Here is a 25,728-nt window from a genome sequence, read left to right as displayed (position 1 = left end):
TGAACACATCCTTAACTACTGCTAATAAAATTCACTTTAAAAATAATATATAAGCAAATACAAACATCTCACTAACCTTTAGCTGTAGTTGGACCCTTAAAAATTCTTCTCTTTCATTCAGCTGTTCTTTGGGAGTATGGCAGGTGTTTGCTTACACAAACATCCTTGTCGCTTTTTCCTGCTATAGTTTTATTTTCCAGGTGGTTTCCTTTACTATAATTCCAGGGGAAGATTTAGTGACAATTAGTTGAGCCCTGAGGGATTTTCTGATCCCTTTTTTATTCCTCATCGGGAAAAGTAATAGAAGATCAATGCTTTACATCCTGGCTTTTCCAATTGAGAAATTTCATTTCTTTTACTGACCTACTTCTTCTGCCCAGACACCTGCCCTTAGAAGTAAAGGCTGGTTCAGAACCTTCCTGTACATGGCCTTCTTGGAGTTATTCATTAACTAGTTCCTTTAACCGTGGTGAAATCTGAAAGCCAACTTTGGACATTGATATTAACACAAAGTGATTTTCAGAGAATCATCAACAATTTCTTTGCTGAACAAAAATGTGTAGCTTTATCTCTCAGAAACACTCTAAATTCCAATCACATTAACACTTCTTGATTTTCTCTGAATTACTAGCTTTTCCTCAAACGCCTGTCTCTTTCCCTCCCCTGGTCTTGGACTTTCCCTTACCGTCATTTCTGCCTTCAGCTAGCTGGCTTCTTCCTTCCCTTTTGTATGAGTGGGAAGCCCCCTGTCTTTATGACTATTATGCCAGCTCTTGTAGGATTTCATTGCACCTGACTCACATGGACTAGCCTAACCTTCATACTTTATCTCTTTATCCGTTTATGATTATCTGTTGAGAGTTCACTTCAGGGGGACTTTTCTGAGGCTAGGACTACATGTATAACGCAGTTTCTACTTCAGGAGTTTACAATATAGTGGTAGATCAGAAGAGTAAACTGGAAATTATAAACCACTAACTTCCCAAATAGGAAAAGGAGTACGTCAAGGCTGTATACTGTCACCCTGCTTATTTAACTTCTATGCAGAGTACATCATGAGAAACGCTGGACTGGAAGAAACACAAGCTGGAATCAAGATTGTCGGGAGAAATATCAATAACCTCAGATATGCAGATGACACCACTCTTATGGCAGAAAGTGAAGAGGAACTAAAGAGCCTCTTGATGAAAGTGAAAGTGGAGAGTGAAAAAGTTGGCTTAAAGCTCAACATTCAGAAAACGAAGATCATGGCATCTGGTCCCATCACTTCTTGGGAAATAGATGGGGAAACAGTATCAGACTTTATTGTTTGGGGCTCCAAAATCACTGCAGATGGTGACTGCAGCCATGAAATTAAAAGACGCTTACTCCTTGGAAGAAAAGTTATGACCAACCTAGATAGCATATTGAAAAGCAGAGACATTACTTTGCCAACAAAGGTCCATCTAGTCAAGGCTATGGTTTTTCCTGTGGTCACGTATGGAAGTGAGAGTTGGACTGTGAAGAAAGCTGAGCACCAAAGAATTGATGCTTTTGAACTGTGGTGTTGGAGAAGACTCTTGAGAGTCCCTTGGACTGCAAGGAGATCCAACCAGTCCATTCTGAAGGAGATCAACCCGGGATTTCTTTGGAAGGAATGATGCTAAAGCTGAAACTCCAGTACTTTGGCCACCTCATGTGAAGAGTTGACTCATTGGAAAAGACTCTGATGCTGGGAGGGATTGGGGGCAGGAGGAAAAGGGGATGACAGAGGATGAGATGGCTGGATGACATCACCGACTCGATGGATGTGAGTCTGAGTGAACTCTGGGAGTTGGTGATGGACAGGGAGGCCTGGTGTGCTGCGATTCATGGGGTTGCAAAGAGTCAGACACGACTGAGCAACTGAACTGAACTGAAGCTAAGTTTGCAATCTTCTATAAAGATAAGAATTTACTTTCGTGCTTGTGTTTTCCACTTGACTCTGAGTTCTTGAGGGTCATATTCACTTTGTGATTTAGTGTTTGACATCTAAAAAGTACAAGCTCTTTTTCCTCTGCTGTTGTGTCCCCGATATCTGGTAAAATACCGGGTACAAAGAACATGCTCAATGAGCAACTGTGGAGCAAAAGCCTAGCAGACATTCCTGTCTCTGTGTGAAGGAGTGGACCCTAAGAGCTGGCTGTGATTAAAGACAGATTGCAACACTGGGAACAAAACCAAAGAGAGGGTGGCTAAGGATGAGAGGATCTGGGCTAGGAGAAGTGGAGATGAGGAACCCCAAATCCCCCATGTGTCCATTTGCTGAGTTTGACTTCTGTTCTACGAAAGCTAACCTAGAATTCTTCCCAAACCTGAATACTAAAGATTATGTGGAAGAAATTCTTGTTGTCAGACAAGAAATAGCTTCATAGTTGTGTCACAGGGCAAGCTCAATTCAGGGTAAGATGCTTCCCGCTATTTTACGTCTCTTCCCACCATCTTCCCCCTAAAATAACTCCCGTTTCCCCATTATCATTCCCTCTACAGGCAAAAGAAGCCCCATACAAACAAACAAAAATAACAGTCAGGTCAAAGCTCTAAGTGAATCTGTCTTTCATCTTGGTACATCTGCATCTACAGCAGGTTATTATAGGAGCTGAACTCCCGGACCATTTGTATGATTCACTGCGGTGCCACCCTGTAGCTCAGTCTGATCCGGGTTGCCTGGTGCTTGGATGTGCCACTTAAGCCATAATCCTTACTTCTTAGCACTAATGCCATCCATTTCTAGAAAAGCCAATGTACCTCACCTAGTCTTAGACGGAGGGTAAAAGCAGATAAGGCATGAGGAAGCGGAAGAAGAATAAGGAGTGAAGACTCTGGTTCATCCTCACTGTCCTCTGGAAAGAGAGGAGTCCTAGGCTAGGATATTAAGAGCCTAAGTTTTAAGCTTGACTTTTTTTTTTTTTTTTACTATTTATTTATTTGGTTGCATCGGGTCTTAGCTGTGGCAAGGAGGCTTTGTTGCAGGGTGCAGTCTTCTCTCGTTATAGGTCAAGGGCTCCAAAGTGCATGGGCTTAGTAGTTGTGGCCTGTGGGCTCAGTTGCCCCTTGCTATGGGGGGGTCTTAATTCCCTGACCGGGGATTGAACCCACATCCCCTGCATTGGAAGGCAGATTCTTAACCACTGCACCACCAGGGAAGTCCCTGATCTTGATTGACAATTTTTGTGGCCTTAAAAGAACCTCTTGTCTGTCTCTGGCCTCAGATAGCTTCTTCCCATGGAAAGCAGATGACTGGACATGAGAATATTTTAGATGTTTGGCAACTCTAATTCTTATATCAACCCCCCTTTCCCAAATCAAAGATGGAAGCCAAATAAGTTAAAATTGGGAGAATATCATAAAGCAGCTCCTCACAGAGGTGTGTGTTTTGCTGACAGGCAAGTCCAGGTAATGATAATGGTGTTTCCTTCTGCGAAGACCACACGTATTCTTTACTATAAGGCTTGGCATTTGATAGCTGAAACTCTCTTCCATGCCAAAGGTGAAAGGTGTTGATGCAGCTTTTAGTGTTTCTTTGAGGTCTAACCATTATTTGTTTAGCATATCTATATCTCCCTATATAGATATCTGTACCTAGAAATACATAGATAGGCATATAGCGATTGGGTTCAAGCTGCAGCACATTCAACTCACTGAACTATGCCAGGAATTGTACAACAGAATTGATAAGAGGGAATAAAACTACTACCATCAGCTTTGGTCTTTTTCATACCTAAATATAATACAATTTTATTTTTTGGTTAGTGAGAGGAGCTTTGGTTTTAATTCTAATCACCAGAATTTATGGGGCTTCCCAGCTGGCATGGGGGGTAAAGAACCCATCTGTATATGCAGAAATAAGAGACTCAGGTTTGATCCCTGGGTCAGGAAGATGCCTTGGAGGAGGGCATGGCAACTCACTTGAGTATTCTCCAGAGGAGCCTGGTGGGGTACAGTCCATAGGGTCACAAAGAGTTGGACATGACTGAAGCAACATAGCACACACCAGTGTTTATTAAGGGCTACTGTGAGTCGGACAAGACTAGGCAACTGAATACATGGATATTTAATACTTAATAACATCCTTACAAGTTAGGTATTATTTTCTTCATTTAAAGATGAGACAAGAACGGTTAAGGTTCTTGTTCAAGGCTGACCAATTAAAAGCGGTAGCGGCAGCATTCATACTCCTAATTGCCTTCAGAGCCTTTGCTTCCATTACCTTATACCTTGTAAGATCAGTTGGCTTATCTTCTTTAGTTAAAAAAGAAAAAATGACTGGAAGTGGAGAAAATCAGTCACTCAGGGAAAGTGAATCCCTGATTCTTCAGGTAATAGTAGGAGAAGAAACTTAACCAAATCATGATTTACTAAACACAGTCCATGTTAGGGAGATTTCTTCAGAACCACCTGGCAGATAGAACCTAGGAGCCATCCTTAGGAGTTCTGTACCTAAAGTGCAGGAGAGGCTCTTGTACATGAAACATAAAAGCTACAAGCAATAAATTTAATGTTATGTTGGCCGTAAAGAATGGCTCTGAGGGAATACTTAAGTACAGTTCAGTTCAGTTGCTCAGTGGCGTCTGACTCTTTGCGACCCCATGAACTGCAGCACTCCAGGCCTCCCTGTTCATCACCAACTCCCTGAGTGCACCCAAACTCACGTCCATTGAGTCGGTGATGCCATCCAACCATCTCATCCTCCGTCGTCCCCTTCTCCTCCTGCCCTCAATCTCTCCCAGCATTAGAGTCTTGTCCAAGGAGTCAGCTCTCCGCATCAGGTGGCCAAAGTATTGGAGCTTCAGCTTCAACACTGTATGTGGAAGTTTCTCATAAACCCTTTTAATAGAATGGTGATCGGTGGAGACCCAGGTGTAGGGCAGGAGCATCTGTGGGTACATGTATGTGAGTTGCACGCGACTGTGTGGGCTCCGAACTTATTCTGTTATGTGTAAAACAAGGAATTAGGTTGAAGGGACACTTTACCCAGAAGTATCCTTTTCTCATCTGCAACTCTTTCCAAAAGTCTGCCATTATGAGATGCATTTCTGGGGGTCTGGAAGGGCATTTGAACTCTTGGTGTCTTTTTCTAAACTGGCATACTCTCTCTTCTTCCTTTGTTTCTCTACTGTGGGCGCTGTTCTGTCTTCCATACTACTGATGATATCTCCCTAAGGGGACACAAGAAGTGCACAGGAAATGTCTGTTCTGTGGACAATGAATGGAGATTTCATTTGCTTGTTAATTGATTGCTGGAGTGGAGGAAGAGGGACGAAGTCCTGGCACATCAGAAAGAAAAGGAGCAGACGGAATATAGAGACAGAGAAGAGAGAGCTAATTCCTACTAAAACCTCCTGTGCTAGGATATTTACATATTAAAAAAAATAAACTCTCAAAACAACCTTATAAAGTAGATATGAATCACTTCTTTACAGATTAAAGAGACAGAGAAATTTCAGTTGCAGCTCAAGGTGATGCAGCTAATAAGAGCCAGGTTTTAAATGAAGGTTGACTTAAATCAAAAGGCTGCATTCTTTAAATTATTCCAGACTGCTAGACCGAGGGGAGGGACTTGAGAATGGGCAAGTATCTCAGAGGTGCAGAAAAAGCACTATTAGGGGAGAGACGTTTGCACATTTTACTATCATGCAACATTGATATTGAAATGCAGTTTTCCCATTAAGGTGCATAATTAATGCTTGACCACAGGGACAGTCTCTACTGCAGGATTTAATAGGCTGTGAAAAACATGACTTTCTTCTATACTTCCATGCAGCTTTTACAGATCTGGGGAAGGGAAACTTCCCAACTCCTGATACCAGCCCATGTGAGCATGAAAATCCCTCAGTCTAAAGAGGGTGCTCTTTTCTCTTTGGGTTTGGTTGTTCAGTTGCTAAGTCATGTCCAACTCTTTGTGATCCCATGGACTGCAGCATGCAGGCTTCCTTGTCCTTCACCATCTCCCGGAATTTGCTCAAACTCATGTCCACGGAGTCAGGAGTGCGCATGGGAACAGTGCTGCTCGTTTTCCCCAAGTCAACTGCTTTCTCTTTTGTCCTGAACTTGCCTCGATGCAAGCTCAGCGGATTATTGCAGTTTCCAACATTCTGTCACTCCCACTAGACTGCGTGCTCTTCAAGGGCTTGAAATGGGCCATTTTCTTCTTGATTTTCTCAAATGTCCTACTGGAGTGTTTGGCATGTTCTAGGTATTCAGAAAACACTTAGTTGAAGGAAAGAATGAATGAGAGATTCGTCAGTCAACTCACTGACTGAATGAATGGATGGATGGTGCTTGTCTCCTATATAAGTCTTCTTGAGCAGTCTGATTTTTCCATGTAACAAGCAGAAACCTTTACCGACTTGATCCATCAGTCAAAGGTTGCTGATCTACAGCTTAAAAGCATACTTCAGTGGCGTAAATATTTACCAGGACTGGAAATCAGCAGAGAGATTAAATAAAGGAGAAGGACTACTGACTGTTTTTCTGGTAATAGAGGGGCATCTGGCTTACGGCATAGGGTATGAATGTGCTCTTTCTTTAACCTCTTATAATTGGCCAGGAGAAGGAAGTAAACAGAAATCCTAATGAAATTGGAGGGTCTCCGAGGGAATAACAATACACGCAGAGACATCAGATTCAGTTTGGATACATAAAGATGGATGTCTCAAGATGAGTAATCTAATGAAGGCAGATAAATGATCCTCAAAGCAATCTTCTTCATTTCCTGCTCTTCAGAGCCATGCCACCTCCCAGGTCATAGGCAGGCAAGGAAAAAATACAATGAAAATCATTCTTTATAAGTGGTTCAGGTCAAGGTCAAATGCAATGTCCAGTGAATATTCATCAGATGAGATTGAAGCTGTTTACACTCATGTGATGGATGAATAACCATAACCACTCCTCCCCACCCTTGACCATGATTTAGGATTAGACTCATCTCTGTGAATAACAGGACAGAGAAGGACCCTAAAAGATGAGCCTAAAAGATGTGTGAGGATGTCTTCAACATTTCTGTTGAGATAAGGTGGTCTAGTGGTGAGAGTGTGGGGGCTGGGAGGTATCTGTGTTACAGTCAAGGCTCTTCCCTTTCCAGATATACAAATTTGAAAAAGCCATTTACCTTCTGACACATCTATAAACAAGATCAATGATTCTTACTCAGCCTCCCTTAAATAAAATTGTTACTGGGGCCAAAGGGAATGATGTCCTTGAGACGTCTTTGTGAATTGCATTGCACTGTACAAACATAAGCCTACCTTCAGGACGAACAGCCAAAAGAGGAGAAAAAGACAAAGAAATGCTCAGAGAATAAAAAGTAAAAGAGGAGGAGGAGGAGAATGTTTATAGGAAAAGGAAGGGGAAAGGGAAAAAAGACAGAAAATAAAAGGGGCCGGGGGGGTGGGGGTTGGGAGAGGAGGAGAGCAGCAGGTGGTTACAACAGCAGTGAGGAAGGGTCTCAGAGTTCCGGCACGTAGCAGATAAACACGCAAACAAATACATCAGACAGACACACGAGAGCACACTGGAAGAGCGCAACTGCTCAGAGACGGGTCTTAGAGGCCCGCATCTACGCTGAGATCACACATTACTGATAAGCCCTGGAAATCTCCATCCAATGGTCTCTCCGGAGGAGACAGCCAACCGTGAGTCAGCCTCCTTATTATAAATTTCTAAATGGCAAGCTCTACTGCATTCATGTTGTTCTAGTCTGTGCTCATCTCAGAAATACATTCAGACACATTTGTAATCATTGTTTGTGCAGCTGTTGGTGACGGCCCTTTCTTCCCTTTGCCCAGTTAATGTGTCCTCGTTCGGAGACTTCCAAGGCCGCCTTGACCTTCCTGAGGAGGTCAGATCTCCCGTTCCAGACACTCAGAGCTTCACAGGCCACATTTTTATCGCACTTGGCCCAGGTGTAGACTGAACATTCGTCTGTATGATTCATGTCCACTTCTTCCTACCAGACGGAGGGCAGGCTCCATCTCATGGCTCATCATTATAATTCCAATTAAATTTATTGATTGGTCATAAACAGACTCAAATCAGCAAACACAGCCTTAATACTAGAAAGATGCTAAAAAAAGGACAGTATTCATAGAGATAATGGTGCAAATATAAAGAGCAGACTGCTGCTAGAACAGCAATGAGGTTTGTGATTGATAAAGCTTCCTGACAGTTTGGGCAGCTAAATCCTGTTGTGGAATCATGTTTCCTGTATTCATTTTTTACTGGTCTAACAACTGGATGCTCTCTTTATCCCTCCTTGCTGCATTCAGTGTATTAATTAGCTTTCAATGCCATCTCAGTCAATGTCATGGGTGATCATATTATTATCAGCAGTAATTATAATGAGCATTGATTAAGAGGAGCAATTTTCTAGTTGACTATTCTGCAGCACACTGTTTCAAATATGTTTAATTATACAATAATGAGGAGGAAGTTTCTTCACAGTTTAAGTCCTTTATTAAACCAATTTATTTAAAAATGAAAAGCTTTCCAAGGAATGTATGCAGGGTAAGTCATCATGTTGGCATTGAACTGGGCACACAGAAAAGAAGGACTATTTATAGCAAACCCCAAAACCAAACTCCCTAGCGGGTTCTGTGGCATCTTTCTAAGACAAGTCCCAGCTGCTTGGACTGAGCAGCCTCCGTGTGCAAGGCCACTGAACGGGGTTGCCCAGAAACTCTTGAGAGCCAGACTCCTACTCTGTAACATCAAGATTTCTCCCTACTTCTGCAAGGTAAAACAGATGCCAACAGTGGGAAAAAACATTCCTCTGTCTCTTCTAATTCAGCATGTTGCAAGTTCAGTGAAATCACTGTAGGTGGTCATTCTACTTTCGTTGTGTAACTAGATTCTGACAATGACTAAAATACCAACTTTCAAAACCCCAGGAATCATGTTGAGTTCCACACTGGATTTCAATGTCTTACGTATGCCTCCAAATTGGCCAATTTGTAATAACAAAACACATGGAATTCTGAGGAGGCAGGAGAGGGCGTGTGTGTGTCGCTCAGTCTGTGTCCAACTCTCTGTGACCCCATGGACTGTACCTGCCAGGCTCCTCTGTCCATGGAATTCTCCAGGCAAAAATACTGGAGTGGGCTGCCATTCCCTTCTCGGGGGGATCTCGCCGACCCAGGGATTGAACCCAGGTCTCCTGCATTGCAGGCGGATTCTCTACCAGCTGAGCTATCAGGGAAGCAAGTGAGGTATTGACTTAGAAATGTGGGTTTCAGTCTCAATTCTGCCACTTCCTGGCTGTGGACCTTAGGCACCACCCTTAACTCCTTTAAGCCCCAGTGTCCTCATCCGTAAAGTGGGTCTGTATTCTCATATATAAGGACAATAATAATCACTGGAACCAAATGAGATCCGCATAAAACACCTACAACATATCAGCTGCTGTTAAATGCGTAGTAGTTCATGGTATATTTCCAGCGTTTGAATATAGACAATATCCTTTTCGAACTTTTCCGTCTACGTCTCTGAATTGCCTGCTTTCGTGATGCCTACACTCCTGTTTTTACATCTTCCCTCTTTTCTTGGTTTTAAGGAAGGTTTCCCTCAGTGGAATAATGATGAAAACGGTTAATGCTCACAAAAGTCTTTACCTGGAAAAATATAAGTATAGGCTCTCAATGTCATCTTCTAAAATATCTTTTGATATTTTACTTGAAATTCAAAATTTGTAAACTTCTGGCTGTCCTATACAAGCCATTGGACAATTAAAGATCAAAAGCCAAAAAACCAAAAATGACAGTTGTTATTTCAACAGCAGATGGCGATAGAAATCCAAGTCCTGTGAAAGAATTACAAACAGAAGCCTATGGATTGGTAGCTCTTAAATATTTTCCAGTTCTCTGTAACCTCAGCACTTTTTTTAGCACTGATAAATTTTTGGCAATCCTTAAAGTTTGCTGTGATGACACCTTTTATATTTCCAGCTTTACAGATGTAAGGAAGAAAGATTGTAAGGCCTAGGAAAGGATGTCATATGGAGTAAAGAAATGGCAAAAAGAAGCAATAGGCCAGTAGAAACTGGGCTAAGAAAAATGAGCTGACAGCTTCACTAGGAGCAGAGGTGGAAACTGCAGGGACAAGAGGAGAAATGAAACCACATGATGATAACTGGGGGAAACAGAGATGATCTGGGGTCACCTGCTGCCCTGATTCTGAGATTCAAGCTCTGAAGTTCCCTCTCCCTTACGGGGCGGAAGGAGGGGACCATAAGATAAGCATTCTCAGTCTTTCTATGCAGGTTACCTCATGGCAAAAGTAAGGCCTGGAATCTTACCTAAGAAGCTGGTCTGTCTTTACTGGACTATAAATCAGAAGTTTAGTTTTGTTTTGGTGGGAGGGGTAGGATTTGATTTCTTTCAAGCATTTATAAACATCAACTAGCTCTTTGTCTCCTTAATTTTCCTGTATTCTCCCTAAATAAATTCTTCAGTCGGCAGAGGGCAAAATAAAGAGGGTAACAACCATATATAAATGTATTGTTTTAATACATTTTAAAAGTATACAGAAATCCTCTTCAGTAACCCAACCTGCCCCTCTGTTTTGGTGAGGTCATTTACATTTCTGTAAATGTAAACGAAGACTTTTACCCACGGACCCCCAAAACTATACAACCTGAATAAAGCTTCTCTTTCAGATTTGCAATATATTCAGTGTATACTCAGCACATCGGGCCCCCTTAGTCACTCTGGGAAGCGCCGCGTAGCACTGCTGTTGAGGGACAGGGTGCAGAAGTGTGCTGGCGGAAACTGACCATCCGCGCCGTGAGAAGCCTCAGAGATGGCTGCTCCGTGAGCAAGTGGGTGGGGATAGCTCAAGCCAGCTTCTCCTGAGGGCCAGTTGTTTACAGCCCATTGGCTCCTAAGCTTCCACATCTGAAAACAGTTCTACGAGTCCAGAAGCCACACTTTCATTTATTAACTTTCTTGGCTATACTGTGTCACATGTGGGATCTTAGTTCCCTGACTGGGATCAAACCTGCACTCCCTGCATTTGGGAGTGTGGAGTCTTAACCACTGGGCTGACAGAGAAGTCCCAGAAACCAAAATTTTATATCCTTTAAAATGTAGGGAACTATACAATGCTATAGAGTGCGAAAGAACCTAGGACTTTGTTTCTTCAACTCAACCTCATCACTTTGGAGGTGGCTGACTTGAAATCACATGGAGGTGGCTGACTTGAACCTAGAAGCCAGGTCTCCTGATACTCAGGTCAGAAACACTTCTGCTTTCTACAGTGACTGTATATTTTGGAAGTAAATATCTAGGCACTTAGACTAAGAAGACTGACTACTTTAAATCAGCATTATTTTGGGAAATGGAAGTACGTTAGTTGTAAAAGAGTGTCTCCCATTAAGGCAAAAGGAGCTGGCCAGAGAACAAAAGGGCAAATGATTCCAGTTGAGGTCCTGTTCAGAGTGTTCCTCGGAAAGGCCAACTGCTCAGGCCTAATGTGGGAAAAACAGAGGCTCCCTGGCCCCACCAACGCATGGTCTCAAGAGCCTGTTGTGGTCTGAAGAGTGTGGAGAGGGACACTCTTGTGCCAAACAGAGGTGCATGGTTATCCCTATGGAGACAGGCCTGTTCCACTGAGCAAGAATGACAGCGATAGCACCACAGACCAGCTAACCCGGGATGATGGGTTCCCTTAGATGCATTTGTTTATAGGCAAGGCCACTTACTGGTTCTCCTTGGGCTTACTGATATCTGGATTTGGGAGAAACTTTTTGGTTGGGGTCAGTTAGACAGACCATCCACTCCATATGGATTCCTTCGATTCATAGAGGGTGGTCAACACTTTTCAGGGCAGCTATTTTATTAACGTGAATATGCTAGTTTCTAGAAAATTCTGCCTCTGTATTGTTGCTAAACTGATTTTTTAAGGTAAGATAAAACAGTATATGCCCTCTACTGGACAAAAGGAAGTATCTGAATAGCTGAAGATTGGGAAATCTTTGCAGTATTAGGAAAATACTTCCTGATTCTGAGATTCAAGCTTCCAGGTTTATTTTTGCACATCATTTTCTTTTCTTTTTAACCCCTGTCTAGTTCCAAATACATTGTTCAAAACTCAATTTATGTTACTTCTCCTGAGAAACCTACCTGGCTTCCCAGAGACAATCATTTTTCACCATTTCAGTTTTAATTCTAGTGGCTCTCTCCCTATTGCTAAACATATGCTTATCCTAGAGCAGCTGACCCATGAACAAAGGGTGGAGGTGAATCTGAGTGTAATTTATGGTTAGCCCTCCGTATCTGAATTTACCCCACATCTTTGAATCCAACCACCTGTGGGTAGTACAGTACTAGAGCATTTATTATTGAAAAATATCCACATATAAATGGACCTGCACAGTTTGAATTCACATTGTTCAAGAGTCAACTTCATTAAGTTCTGTTTTGTTCCGGAGTTATCTCTGGGATGGTCTTTGTTATGTGTGTTTTAATCCTGTTTCTGTCCCTTGGTAGGTTTGTTAAAATATTTGGTCACCCGTGGCTGTCTGTCCACATTTAAGAACAAAGTGGTAGAGAGGCTTCGGAGAGCGTTGCACATAGCTTCTTTACTGAAAAACTTCAGGTTAGAGGGGCAAACCTGAAACTTGCTCCCTAATTAGCACGTGTGTGTGTGGGTATGCATGCATACACACACACCATCAGTCACTCAGTTGTGTCAGACTCTGCAAACCCAGGGACTATAGCCTTCCAGTCTCCTCTCTGCATGGGATTTTCCACGCAAGAATACTGGAGTTGGCTGTTGATACCTTCTCCAGAGGATCTTCCTGACCCAGGGATGGAACCCACGGCTCCTGCTTTGGCTGAAGGGTTCTTTACCACTGAGCCACCTGGGAAGCCCCAACTAGCACGTAGAGCAGGGCTTTGGTGTGGGGGCGGTTCCTCAGGAGAGTCCTCCTGTTTCTTTAGAGCAGAGAGTTCACTTCCTGACTGGTGGTGCGGGCTTGCCTGGCAGCTGCTCTGCATGCAGGGCCGTGCCTGCTGCGTGGGGGCATCTTGTCGCATCATCCTATTCTCGGGCTCTGCTCTCAGTGCCATCTGCTGTCACTATTCTGCAGGCTCCGGGTTTCCTGGGCTCTGGTAGGCAGATCCGCTCCTCTCTGCACTGTGGGCGCCTCTCTACAAGGCAGCTTCACCATGGAGGGCCGTGCTGTGGGAGGCAGCCCTGGAAACACATCGCCAGGAGACGGCAGTCACACAGACTGCCACGGGCGAGGGGCCCTGGAGCCACAGCACGTGCCCTTCTTCTGGAGCTGATCTAAGGCAGGGCTGCCCCGCTCTGCCTCTCCCCTCTCTCCCCTTCCATCTGCTTTCTGTCATGCAGAAGTGTGCTGAAATCTTCTGGCCTTTGACGGCCCCTCTCATTTCCTTTATAGTTATGGGACCGTCCTCTCGCCCTTTTTTGTTATTCCATTAGCTTCTTTTTAATGGGGTCTCAGGAGGCAGAGGAGATAAAGATGTGGACTGCGTCTGTCAACTTGAACCCGGAGCAAGGCGCTCATACTGTTAATGGGGATGTTATTCTGCCTCGTTATGTCTGGCATAGCTATAGATGATTCAGATATCAATTTAAGAAACCGCAGTAACTCTATGAAGAGGCTCAATGAGATAGTTCTGTGGTCTCTATGGATCAAATTAACGGGGAATCTGATATATTTCCACTTATCTTATGTCAAGTAGTAGCAACTTAGGTGAAAAATACATAAACATATGGCCTTTTAAAGTACATTCATTTTTATAAATATCCTATGTAGTTGCTTTTTCATGAAGGCATCAGGAAGGAGAGTTTTCAAATAACGAAATTTCCAATTTCAGCTGATTACCTACTTTCAGCAGTATTACACCTTAATGGGAAAACTGCTAAAGGCCCGATGACCTACACAAAATGTAAAATACCTTTCCCACTAGGTGTACAGTGACAATGACTTTATGACATGTTATCTATATATTTGATGGTCAGCAGGGCACATATAGCATAAACTTTAGCGTTCTGGGCTTTGGAGAGAATTACTAAGGTGTCGCCTTCTAAATATTCCAGCAATGCAAGGTTAATTCTGTCTCAAGTATTTTGTATCAAGAAATGTTTTACATACATAGGTACATATATATATGTATTTAATAATAAGCGTTCAACATAGGTCTTCAAACTAACCCAGGCTTTAAAAATGAGTTTTGTTTCTTCAGAACACTTGGATGAAGCATGTATTCAACTAGTAGTTTGCTGTTGTTGTTTAGTCGCTCAGTTGTGTCTGACTCTTTGCGACCCCGTGGACTGTAGCCTGCCAGGCTCCTCTTTACATGGAATTCTCCAGCAAGAATACCGGAGTGGGTTACCCTTTGCTTTTCCAGGGGCTCTTCTTAACTCAGGGGATGAACTTACATCTTCTGCATTGCAGGTGGGTTCTTAACCATTTAGCCACCTGGGAAGCCCCAACTAGTACTTATTACAGAAAGGTGGTGAGTCCTATGCTTTTCTCTCCTTGGCTGAATAGGAAGTTCATGCTTATAGATGGGATGTGTCCTGTTTAAGATTAACAGGAGATGGCAGAAAGGTCAGGAGTCAAAAACTACTTCTTTGATTCCAGAGTCAGTTTTTTTCCATGATTGCAGAGAACAGAATATTTTCCATAGTGCATTATTAACTAGATAGAAACAAACTACTTTATACCAGTTGAAACAGTGGGACATAGTTGAGGATACCATTTCCTGTTTTTTGAGAAATGGGGGTCACTCTGTTATGACGTCAAGGGAAGGCCTGCACATTTTTTGGCTTAGCGATTGCATTTATCACAGAGGTCATTTCACTCAAGTGGAAAACAGTGCAAAATGCTAAAGAATGCTGTTTGGCAGCTGCTAATAAGCTTTTGTGAACAAGAAGAAAGAAAGAAAAGGTTTGGAAACAGCTCTAGGAGGAAATGCCATTGTTCAGCATAGCTTGAAGGAAGGCTTCTGTGTGTGAGGACTAAACTGTGGAACGATAGCCACCCTGCGTGCTGCTGAAGGAGGTCTGGACGATAGCCACCCTGCGCACTGCTGAAGGAGGTCTGTTTAAGGAACTAGGAGGGTGAGGTAGAGGCCAGTGGTAAGCTCAGCCCCAACACTTCCGCCTCTACCACAAATAACACCTTAGCCTGCACTTGGCCTCCAGTGCCATGCCAGGTGACGGGCTATTCATTCTACTTAGATTTCTAGGATTAGAGTCAGTTCCACTTCTTCATCATTTTTTAATCCTAGGAAATTCTTTACTATGTCCAGCTTAGTCTGAATGTAGCTTATAAATGGCAAGACCACTGATTTCCAACTCAATAAAGCCTTTTTCATGCTACATTATAGGAAATGGAGTTGTACAGTGAAGCCAAATTAGATTTCAAATCTAGGCTTGCTATATTCTATGCAAGGGTTTTTGGGAAAATTACTTAATGTCTCTGAGGATCATTTTTTTTTTAGAAAAAAAGATGCCTGTTTCATAAGACTATTATGGAAATAAAATCAGATAAGATGGGTAGATGGCTGGAAGGAAGGATGGATAGATAGCCTGGTACCTAATAAGCACTCAATGAATGTTAGTTTCTTTTCCCTTGAAGAAATACAATGGATTTATACTACTTTTACTCCCAATAAATTGCACATTTTGAAAATGATCTCATTAAGCACCTGATGAAGCTTTCTTCTTCAAACCAAAGGATCCTAATCCTGTCAGTGTTTGCTTGATAAAATGCTGTCCTATCCCTTTGTTAACTCTGGATGTCTTTCCTTGGTCCTTTCCACATATCCAATTTAACCTGTAGAATTCAAAACCAACCATAGTTGTCTGGAGGATGTGACAACCAGCTGAGTTTTGTGGGAGTGTTTTTCTAAAGTATGGTACTTTCTAGAAGGAGAGTAGGATGGAGGATACAATCACAAGCCTGCATAAACTTGCACTGCAGGTTCTGACTGATATGCTCTCATATCCAACTGGAGAATACTCACAGACTGCAAAGGCTAGTTCCTCTCGTGTGTTTAAGTAGTCCCTTTCCTTTAACTTTTTAAGAGAGATATATATACCAGTAATGCAAGGGCATTTCTTATTCTGGTCCTAAATTATTCTTTTGGAGCTGAGATGAAGCTGATAAATAGAAAAAGCTTAGGTTGTTCTTTCCTTGTTTAATAAGCATATAAATATAATCTTGGTAATCAAGGTACTTTTAATATATATATTAACTCAGCAATGAGGCAGTCTCAAAGAGTGGTTTGAATTGCTTCCACAAATGATTATTATGTATATAGAAATATGCCTCTCCAGAATATAGCAAAGATACCAGTGACTGACTTTTAATAAAGCCTTATTTGATATAGATGAGAAACTCTCATGCCTTATTGATTTACATTATGTATAACAATAACAGCAACAACTACGATAGCAAATACACATATAATGCTAGTACTAATATAAAAATTAAACATATATGTAATTTTAATTCTTAAAAGAACTCGATAAGGAAATATCATCAGTATTTCTGTTTTACATATTAGGAAACTGAGGCACAAAGAAACCAAGTAACTTGCTGTCATGTAGCTAGTAAATTCCTTAGCCTGGATTTAAACACTGAGAGTCTGGTGAGGATCCATCTTGTATATTATTATAGAACCAAATGCTATGAAGTATTTATTGAGAACTTCTGTCTTTTTTTTTTTTAAAGAAATAGAACAAATGTCACAATGAATATAGTAGTTTATTATTGAGAAAAGTTACTTGGTTCTTTCAGAGCTAAGTTTCTATTTAGTGAACCACTACTATCTCTGTTTTTTTTTTTATTTAAATTTTTTGGAGTCTAGTTAATTTACAATGTTGTGTTAGTTTTAGGTGTAAAGTGAAACAGTTATGTGTATATTCTTTTTCAGATCCTCTTCCCATATAGGTTATCACAGAATATTGGGTGGACTTCCCTGTGCTATATGGTAGGTACTTATTAGTTATCTATTTAATATGTAGTAGTATGTACATGTTGGAGAGGGCAATGGCACCCCACCCCAGGACTCTTGCCTGGAAAATCCCATGGACAGAGGAGCCTGGTAGGGTGTGGTCCATGGGGTCACTAAGAGTTGGGCATGACTGAGCGACTTCACTTTCATGCACTGGAGAAGGAAATGGCAACCCACTCCAGTATTCTTTCCTGGAGAATCCCAGGGACGGGGGAGCCTGCTGGGCTGCCGTCTATGGGGTCGCACAGAGTCGGACACGACTGAAGCGACTTCGCAGCAGCAGCAGCAGCAGCATGTACATGTTAATACCAATCTGCTAATTTATCACTTCCTCTCATGTTTCCCTTGTGGTAAACATAAGTTTGATTTCTAGATCTGTGAGTCAGTTTCTGCTTTGTAAATAAGTTCATCTGTATTCTTTTTTTTACTAGATTCCATATATAAGCGATATTATATGATACTTGTATTCCTCTGACTTACTTCACTTATTATGATCATCTCTAGGGCTGTCCATTTTGCGGCAAATGGCATTATTTCACTCTTTTTTATGGTTGAGTTATATTCCAGTGTGTGTGTGTGTGTGTGTGTGTGTGTTTTCTATGTGACCGCATCTTCTTTACCCATTCATCTGTCAGCTACTGTAAATAGTGCTGCAGTGTATACTGAGGTGCATGTGTCTTTTCAAATTATGGTTTTCTCTGGCTGTATGCCCAGCCATGGGCATACATGGATCATATGGTAGTTCTATAGTTAGTTTTTTAAGGACCCTCCATACTGTTCTCCATAATGGTTGTATCAATTTACCCTCCCACAAAAAGTGTAGGAGAGTTCCCTTTTCTCCATACTCCTTCCAGCATTTACTGTTGGTGGAGTTTTTGATGATGGCCATTCTGACTGGTGTGAGGTGATACCTCATTGTAGCGTTGATGTGCATTTCTCTAATAATTAGTGATGTTGAGCATTTTTTTCATGGGCGTTTTGTCTCTCTGTACATTTTATTTGAAGAAATGTCTATTGATTAATAGCTTTTCTCTCCGTTTTTTGATGGGGTTGTTTGTTGGTATTGAGATGCATGAGCTGTTTATATATTTTGGAGATTAATCCCTTGTTGGTCACATCATTTGCAAATATTTTCTCCCATTCTGTGGGCTTTTTGTCTTGTTGATGTCTTGCCTTTGATGTGCAAAAGCTTTAAGCTCATTTTTGTTTTCATTTTCATTATTCTAGGGGATGAATCAAAAAAGATATCGCTGCGATTTGTGTCAGTGTTCTGCCTACGTTGTCCTCTAGGAGTTTTACAGTATCCGGTCTTACATTTAGGTCTTTAAACCACTTTGAGTTTATTTGTATTCCTATGGAGGTATTGCTTGTGCTGGGTCCCGGTACATGTGAAACCTGGTGTGTGCCCTCCAAGAGTCTCTACTTCTCTCAGCCCTGTGGTGCGCCTACACTCAGGACCCGCCTGCTGTCAAAGTCAAATGCTCTGGGAGTTGTTCCTCCCAATGCCTGCCCCTCAGGCTGTCTTGGAGTGCTATTTTTATGTGGGAATATCCCTGTGTAGCTTGTGTGGGCTTAATATGTTTTGCTGGTGAAGTCAAAGTGTTAAGTCACTCAGTCGTGTCTGACTCTTGAGACCCCATGGACTGTATAGCCCGCCAGGCTCCTCTGTTCATGGGATTCTCCAGGCAAGAATACTGGAGTGGGTTGCCATTTCCTTCTCCAGGGGATCTTCCTGACTCAGGGCTCAAACCTGGGTCTCCTGCATTGCAGGCAGATTCTTTACTATCTGAGCCATTTTTGCTGGTAGGGCTGTTTTAATATGGATGTCTGCCACCTCTTTCCTCCATGTATGCTGGGTGTTATTATCTTGATAGAAGGTATGGCTGATGGTGAGCTGACCTGGACCTGCACTGGATACCGAGCGGGGCCTTCCCTTGCTCTGAGGTTGTCTCTGCCCTGTCAGACACAGGGTCTGCTCCCTGGTGGTTGGAGCAGGGACCCCGAGATCTGTTTCTGAGCTGAGTTTCTGATTTGCGGTGTGAGGCAGGTGGGATTGGAGCACAACCGCTGGGAGAGAAGTCACTGAGCTTTCCTCCTCTAGAGTGGTTCACCCGTGCGTGTGCTCTGGGGTGTCACTTTTCACCTGCTCTGCGGGCTCATACACTACGCCGCTGCTGGACCTGCTCCCAGCCCTGCCTTAACCATAGGAATGGCGGTGACTGGCTTCTCTCAGGCATTGCATTCACTGGCTACCAGCTTAGATGCACTGAAGTCAGGTCCCAGGACTGCTGTGACTGTGCAGGACTGCCCTGGAAGCTATGGAGGCAGCTCAGACTGTGGCCTGGCCCAATCTCTACATGTGTGTGCCCACAAAGCCCACAGTTGCTAAAGCTAGACTCCTCTCAGTGGTGGGAGCTCAGGTGTTCAGCAGGGGCTGAGTTTACCAAGCCAGCAGGGGTGGTGCTGGGGAGGTGGATGGGTATAGATCCTAGGTCCCCACAGCCATGAGGAGAGAGCTCGGCCCTCCCTCCTTAGTTGCACAGGCCCTGGGGCTCAGCTGTGGTTTCAGTTCCACCCTGCACGTGGGCCTTCCGCCAGGGTCTGCTCTTGAGGTTGTCCTGGAGCACACACGGGGGTGGGGCTGGGACTGGAGGCAGGATTGGGGGGTGCTCACATGGCCTGCAGGAGTGGGTGACAGGCGGGGCACGCCAGCCTGTTCAGGCCGGAGCCCCTCTGAGCACCAAGGAGGTTGGGGCGGGCGCGTGGGGAAAGGGGGTGGCAATGGCATCCCAGACTTCTTCCACAGTTGTGGAGCCCCTTATGCCCGTCCCTTCTTCCCTTCAGGCTGTCTCTCTGCAGCTGACCGCAGTCCCCTCCCTGTGCCCACACTCCAAACCCTGGGTTCCAGCACCCAGCCTCCATCCCCACCAGCACACACGAATCTCAGGCTGAGAGGCGCAGGGCTGTGACACAGACCGTCCTGCCTGGTTGCTGCACTCCGCTCTGTCCCAGCTGATCTCCCCATCAGGAAGGTGGGTTCCCCAGGCCCAGGAACCGCTCCTTCAGCTCCCCCACAGGGGTGCAGGTCCCTTCCCCGTTCCTCTTTGCTTTCTTTTGTCCTTCCTGGTTGCATGGGGAGTTTCTTATCCTTTTACGAGTCTGTGGTCCCCTGCGAGTGTTCAGGACATGCTCGGTGAGAACTGTCCCATTCCCAACGTACTTGTGCGGAGGTGAATTCCACGTGCGCCTGTTGCGCCATTGTGACCCCCTCACCCCTCCCATCTCAGTTTTTTTCTTCTTTTTAAATAGAGGAGGTAGAATGGTTTGATGTTCTTTACCATCCAAAATAGAGGCAGAGGATTAGGAGGAGGAGGTATCATCTTTTCGAAGGGAGGGCAGTTGGTCTTATAGAAGTCACATTCCTTTCACTCATGTTCCTATGGGTTTGGGGAGATTCAGTGGATTTTTTTGTTAGCTAGAGGCAAGAAAGGGCACCCCATAAAAAACTGTCTCTAAAATTTATGTTTTTCCAGGAAGGAAGGTCAACATCTCCCTCCCAAGTCTATGTCCACTTATGGACTTTTTGCTGACATGGAAAAGAGAAAGTTGGGCAAGGAGAAAGGCAGCAAGGACTAACCCAAGGTAAGTTCCAACTGAAGGGTAGAAGAGATGGGTGCTGCTCATGTCTGCAAGCCTCGCATTTGCAGCTGCTGAGGACAGATGGGAAAGAGTGACTAGGTGCTTTGAGGAGGGACTGACGCTGCTTGGGCAAAGTGGTGAATGTGCCAGAAGACTACAGTGCGCTGCTTCCAGGGAGTCTGAAGGTAACTGAGGTCCTAAGGGACCACATCTTGTGGCGGGGTTGGGGTGGGGGGGGGTTGTTGCTTAGTTTTCTTTGCATTGGTGCATGTTTGGTTCTCCACCGATCCAGGCTACATCACTGGTGATCACTAACAGAAAGGAGATAGCCACAGCAGAACAGTAAGAAAAAAAATGCTATTTCTCATATTTTAAAAAAGACTTGGAAAATTTTATTTGAGCCGAATGAGGTTAGTATCTCAGAAAGCTCTGAGGGCTGAAGTACCCATTAGCTGTCAAGACACAGTTATTTATTTTATTTTATTTTTTGAGATAGAAGGCTATACATTAAATGACATATTATTAACAACTTTTTTTTATTGGAGTATAGTAGTTTTACATTGTTGTTACTTTCTACTGTACAGCAAAGTGAATGAGCTATACTTACAAGAAACACTGTTTTTCCATTTTTTGAACCTCATAACTACCAGAGAAGTAATCTAAGAGAAAGGAAGGTCTAGAGAGTGGTATGAAAGAGAGCAGATGACTCCTCTATCAACTCCAGAGCACTTTGGTGGACCCCAAGTCTTAATTATGTTGGAAAGAGAGACAGAGGTTTGACTAAAACACGAGATTTCAAAATGGAGAGAACTAATGAAGTTAGAGGTTTGAACTAAAATGCCATTAAGAAAACCTACTTGTCGCTGGGAAATAGGATTGAACAAAGCATAGATGGTAACAGATATTGGGAAAATAAAATGATTTCATTTTTATATAGTAACCAGTTAAAGGTCCTCAATTAAACCAGTCATGATTATAAAGCAAGTGGAGGGAAATATTAGCCCCTTTTTCTTAGCCCCTTTAGCTTCTGTCTGATGTGGGAATTTAGAAATGCAAAGCACTAAGTCCTCTATATGTAAAGCGGGCCAGCCAGCATTGCCACTCCCACCTTCCGCCTCGCACACGCTGTGCCACAGAACTTGATCAGTGGCCTCTGGCCGCCTCACCTCACCGGTGTTCATGGGTTTTCATACGCGTTTTCTCCTGCAGTGAGTGCCCTTCCTTTAAATGTCTGTTAGGCAAATATCCACAGATGCTGCAGTTCTTAGCTTGAGAGTTGGGTCTTCTCTGAAACCATCCTGACTTATTTCTCCTTCCCAGTCAAATATCTTTTCTGGATCCTTCCTTAATCCCTCATATGTATGTCCTGTGTGATGCTTATACCATATACAGGTAGCTAGCTATATTTCTGTCACTCTTAATAGGTAATGATCCCTCTGAAGGAAAACAAGAGTTCTCACTTGACTTATTGTAGTACTTTGCTCAGTGATTGGCATATAACAAAAGCATTAGAGATATTTGCTACCAGAAAGGAAAAATGGGAGCAAAGTGCGGAGGGAGGGTGGGGGAGGGAAAGAAAGAGGAATTTATGCTCAAAGTGATGAGAGTGCATAGTTTGGTTTAAAAGAAGACTCTATATTATTCTTATCTTACCCTTCCAGGGAGATGGCCCGTTGGAGAGTCACTGAAGGTTGGCGGGTTGCAGTGCTGTGTTGGGAATGACTGCAAGAAAAGAAAGACAAACACAGGTCATTCATTTAAAATATCTTTGTACATTCTAATCAGGCCTATGGTCAAAAAAAGAATCAATCTTAGAAACACAGGAGAGATTAAACAACTGTTCTTCACTGATAAATAGAATCATCCACCAAAATAAAACACTCTACCACGTAAGGGGTTAATATTTGATGTCAACATATTTTGTTCAAAAAGCAAGCTTTAAATGAGGGGTAACTGTGAAAAGAAACATATTTGGAAGAGATAATTATTTTCCCCTTGGAATAAGGCAATGTAGAACATAAACACATATTTCATTATGATGCAATATATTTCTAAAAAATGCACTTTTTTCCTAACAAAACATTAAACAGAGCAAATTTGAAAATTGGAGTATTTAATTAGTACAAATTTATTAATTTAAATTTGCAATAATAAAAATAATTCAGCTATTGAATGAACATAAAAGCTTGAAAAATGCAAATGTGTTCAGTTGCATGTTGATGTTAGAATTTAATGTAACTTCAAATTTATTCTGGTTACAGGATAATAAGGTAAGAAAGACTGATTTTATGGATAAGTAGTTGCAGTAGAGATTGTAGTATCTAACATTTATTGAGCACCTATTGCCTGAGTTACTCTTCTAAGTATATTTTTTACATCCTTTATTTCTTACAACTCTGTGAGGTATGTACTGTCCCATTCGACAGATGAGGAAATTAAAGTACAGGGCAGCTGAGAAACTTGCCCAAAGTCACGTGGTAAATACCTGTGCTTGAAATGGCAACTAGACTGATACCAGTGCCTTTCTTCATAACTATCATATCACTTCCCAAATGGTAACAATTTTTCGGTTTTAAAGATTTTTGCTTTACTATCTAAGAATACTCTTCATTTAGATATAGAGATGCACAGTTTACAATCTAAGAGCAGAAAGGAATGCATTGTGAGTTTCCTTTGTGTAAAAGTATATGATAAAATGTATTTCAAGCTGTAATTTTAGTTTATAGTATTTAAAAATTATTTGTAACATTAGTTATGTATACATTATACATATAGTGTATGAAGGTGTATATACTTTCATGTAAATATATATACGTGGAGTGAAACTTGAGTAAAATATTTGTAGAACATGAGGGATCTTCATACCATTCCAAGACGTCTCAGCACATACTCTGAATACACTGCCCCTGTCACAGAGAACCAGGTTATATAGGTTGCAGATTTTTATTCCAAACTTTCATCCTCATGGGTGAGAAGAGGTATCTCTCTCTGATGCGTATTTAACTGTGACTTGGGTAATGTTTATCTGAAGTTGAGGGAGCAGAATGTGTGGCAGCAGCTAACATCTAGAGTGGTTTCCAAGTTAAGGCTTGTGCCCTTTGTTTCCTGACTCCCTCATAGTGCTGAGCAATGATTATGGCACTAAACATATTTTGACTGCCTGACTGAAAGGAAGCACAGCATTCAAGAGCCGGACCATGTAGCCAGACTGCCTGAGTTCAGACCCCAGCTCTGTCATATAGACTACTGTGACCTTGACTGAGCTTCTTAAAGTTCTCTGTAATAGTGTGTTCCTTATAGGGTAGTTATAAGGATTCAATAAACATAGTTTTTAGAACAGTGCCTGTTACAGTAAAAGCTACAAAAAAGTATTTATTAAATAGACCAATATGATTTAGCAGTGTCTACTTTGAGATGTTTCATACTGAATAAGCATAACTATTTAGATCATTTCAGTTAGCCATAAAGTCAGTGCCACAAGATATAGATTTGTGAGTATACCCTAACTTTGATAAAATTAAGATGTAAAAATAACATTGTAAAATAGAAATCAGCCACAACGATCAGATGAGGAAAAAGAAAAGTTATCCAAATTGGAAGGGAAGACTATGCAGACCCCATAAATATAATGTCATTATATGCAGATAGTGATACTATATAGAGAAAATAAGGTGCCACCAAAAACTAACAGAGCTCATCAATGAATCCAGTCAAGTCGCAGGATATACAGAAATCAGTTGCATTTCTTTCTACTAATAATAAATACCAGAAAGGTAAAGTTAAAGAATCCCTTTTAAAATTGCATCTAAAAAATACTTAGGAATGAACCTGACCAAGGAGATGAGACTTACATGCTGAAAACTAAAAAGTGCTGATAAAGTAAACTGAAGATGATTCAGAGAAATTCACATTGTTAAAATGGCCAAACTACCCATAGCAAACTATAGATTTAATGTGATCCTTATCAGAATACCCTAAAATTTATATGGAATCACAAAAGACCTAGAATTGCCAAAGTAATCCTCAGGAAAAAGAAAAAAGCTAGATGCCCAACTTCCCTAGACTGCAGACAGTACTACAAAGCTACAGTAGGAAAAACGGGACAATACTGAACAAAAACAGACATATGGATCAATGGAGCAGAATGGAAAGCCCAGAAATAAACCCACGGCTTGTGGTTTGTGGTCAGAATTAATCTACAACAAAGGAGGGACGAACACAAACATAGAAAAGAGTCTCTTCCATAAGTGGTTCTGGGTAAACTGGAGAGCTACATGTAAAGAAAATTCAGAGCATCCTGATATCATATATAAAAATAAACCCCAAACCGATTAAAGACCTAGAATAAGACTGGATCTATAAAACTCTCAGAAATCAGACAAAACATTCTGTGACATAAACTCTAGCAATGTTTCCTAAGGCCAGTCTCCTGAGGCAATAGAAATACGAGCAGAAATAAAAGGAACCTAAATCAAATTTACTGTGGCTGAAGGGCAGGGCCAGACAAAATGTGGTCCCCTGGAGAAAGGAGTGGCAAACCACTTCGGTATTCTTGCATTGAGGACCCCATAAAAATAATGAAAAAGTAAAAAGATATGACACCAGAAATGAGACCCCCCCAGGTTGATTGGTATCCAAATTAAAAGACGCTTACTCCTTGGAAGAAAAGTTATGACCAACCTAGATAGCATGTTGAAAAGCAGAGACATTACTTTGCCGACTAAGTTCCGTCTAGTCAAGGCTATGGTTTTTCCAGTAGTCATGTATGGATGTGAGAGTTGGACTGTGAAGAAGGCTGAGCGCCGAAGAATTGATGCTTTTGAACTGTGGTGTTGGAGAAAACTCTTGAGACTCCCTTGGATTGCAAGGAGATCCAACCAGTCCATTCTGAAGGAGATCAGCCCTGGGATTTCTTTGGAAGGAATGATGCTAAAGCTGAAACTCCAGTACTTTGGCTACCTCATGTGAAGAGTTGACTCATTGGAAAAGACTTTGAAGCTGGAAGGGATTGCAGGCAGGAGGAGAAGGGGATGACAGAGGATGAGATGGCTGGATGGCATCACGGACTTGATGGATGTGA

General features: G+C 42.3%; 1 protein-coding gene across 2 annotated transcripts in view; it reads right to left on the bottom strand.

Moving 5' to 3' along the window:
- Nucleotides 1–25,728, bottom strand: part of DLG2 (discs large MAGUK scaffold protein 2) — a 1,427,480-nt gene that overhangs the window by 449,842 nt on the left and 951,910 nt on the right. For both annotated transcript variants that reach the window (XM_052662441.1, XM_052662442.1), the window contains one exon: nucleotides 22,302–22,370. In XM_052662441.1, coding sequence (XP_052518401.1) covers nucleotides 22,302–22,370 — 69 coding nt within the window. The remainder of the gene's footprint in view (nucleotides 1–22,301; nucleotides 22,371–25,728) is intronic.

This window comes from Budorcas taxicolor, chromosome 25, assembly GCF_023091745.1.
Source record: "Budorcas taxicolor isolate Tak-1 chromosome 25, Takin1.1, whole genome shotgun sequence".
NCBI classification, from domain to species: domain Eukaryota; kingdom Metazoa; phylum Chordata; class Mammalia; order Artiodactyla; family Bovidae; genus Budorcas; species Budorcas taxicolor.
Note: the sequence above shows the minus strand (reverse complement) of the source record. Positions and strands in the feature narration are given on the sequence as shown.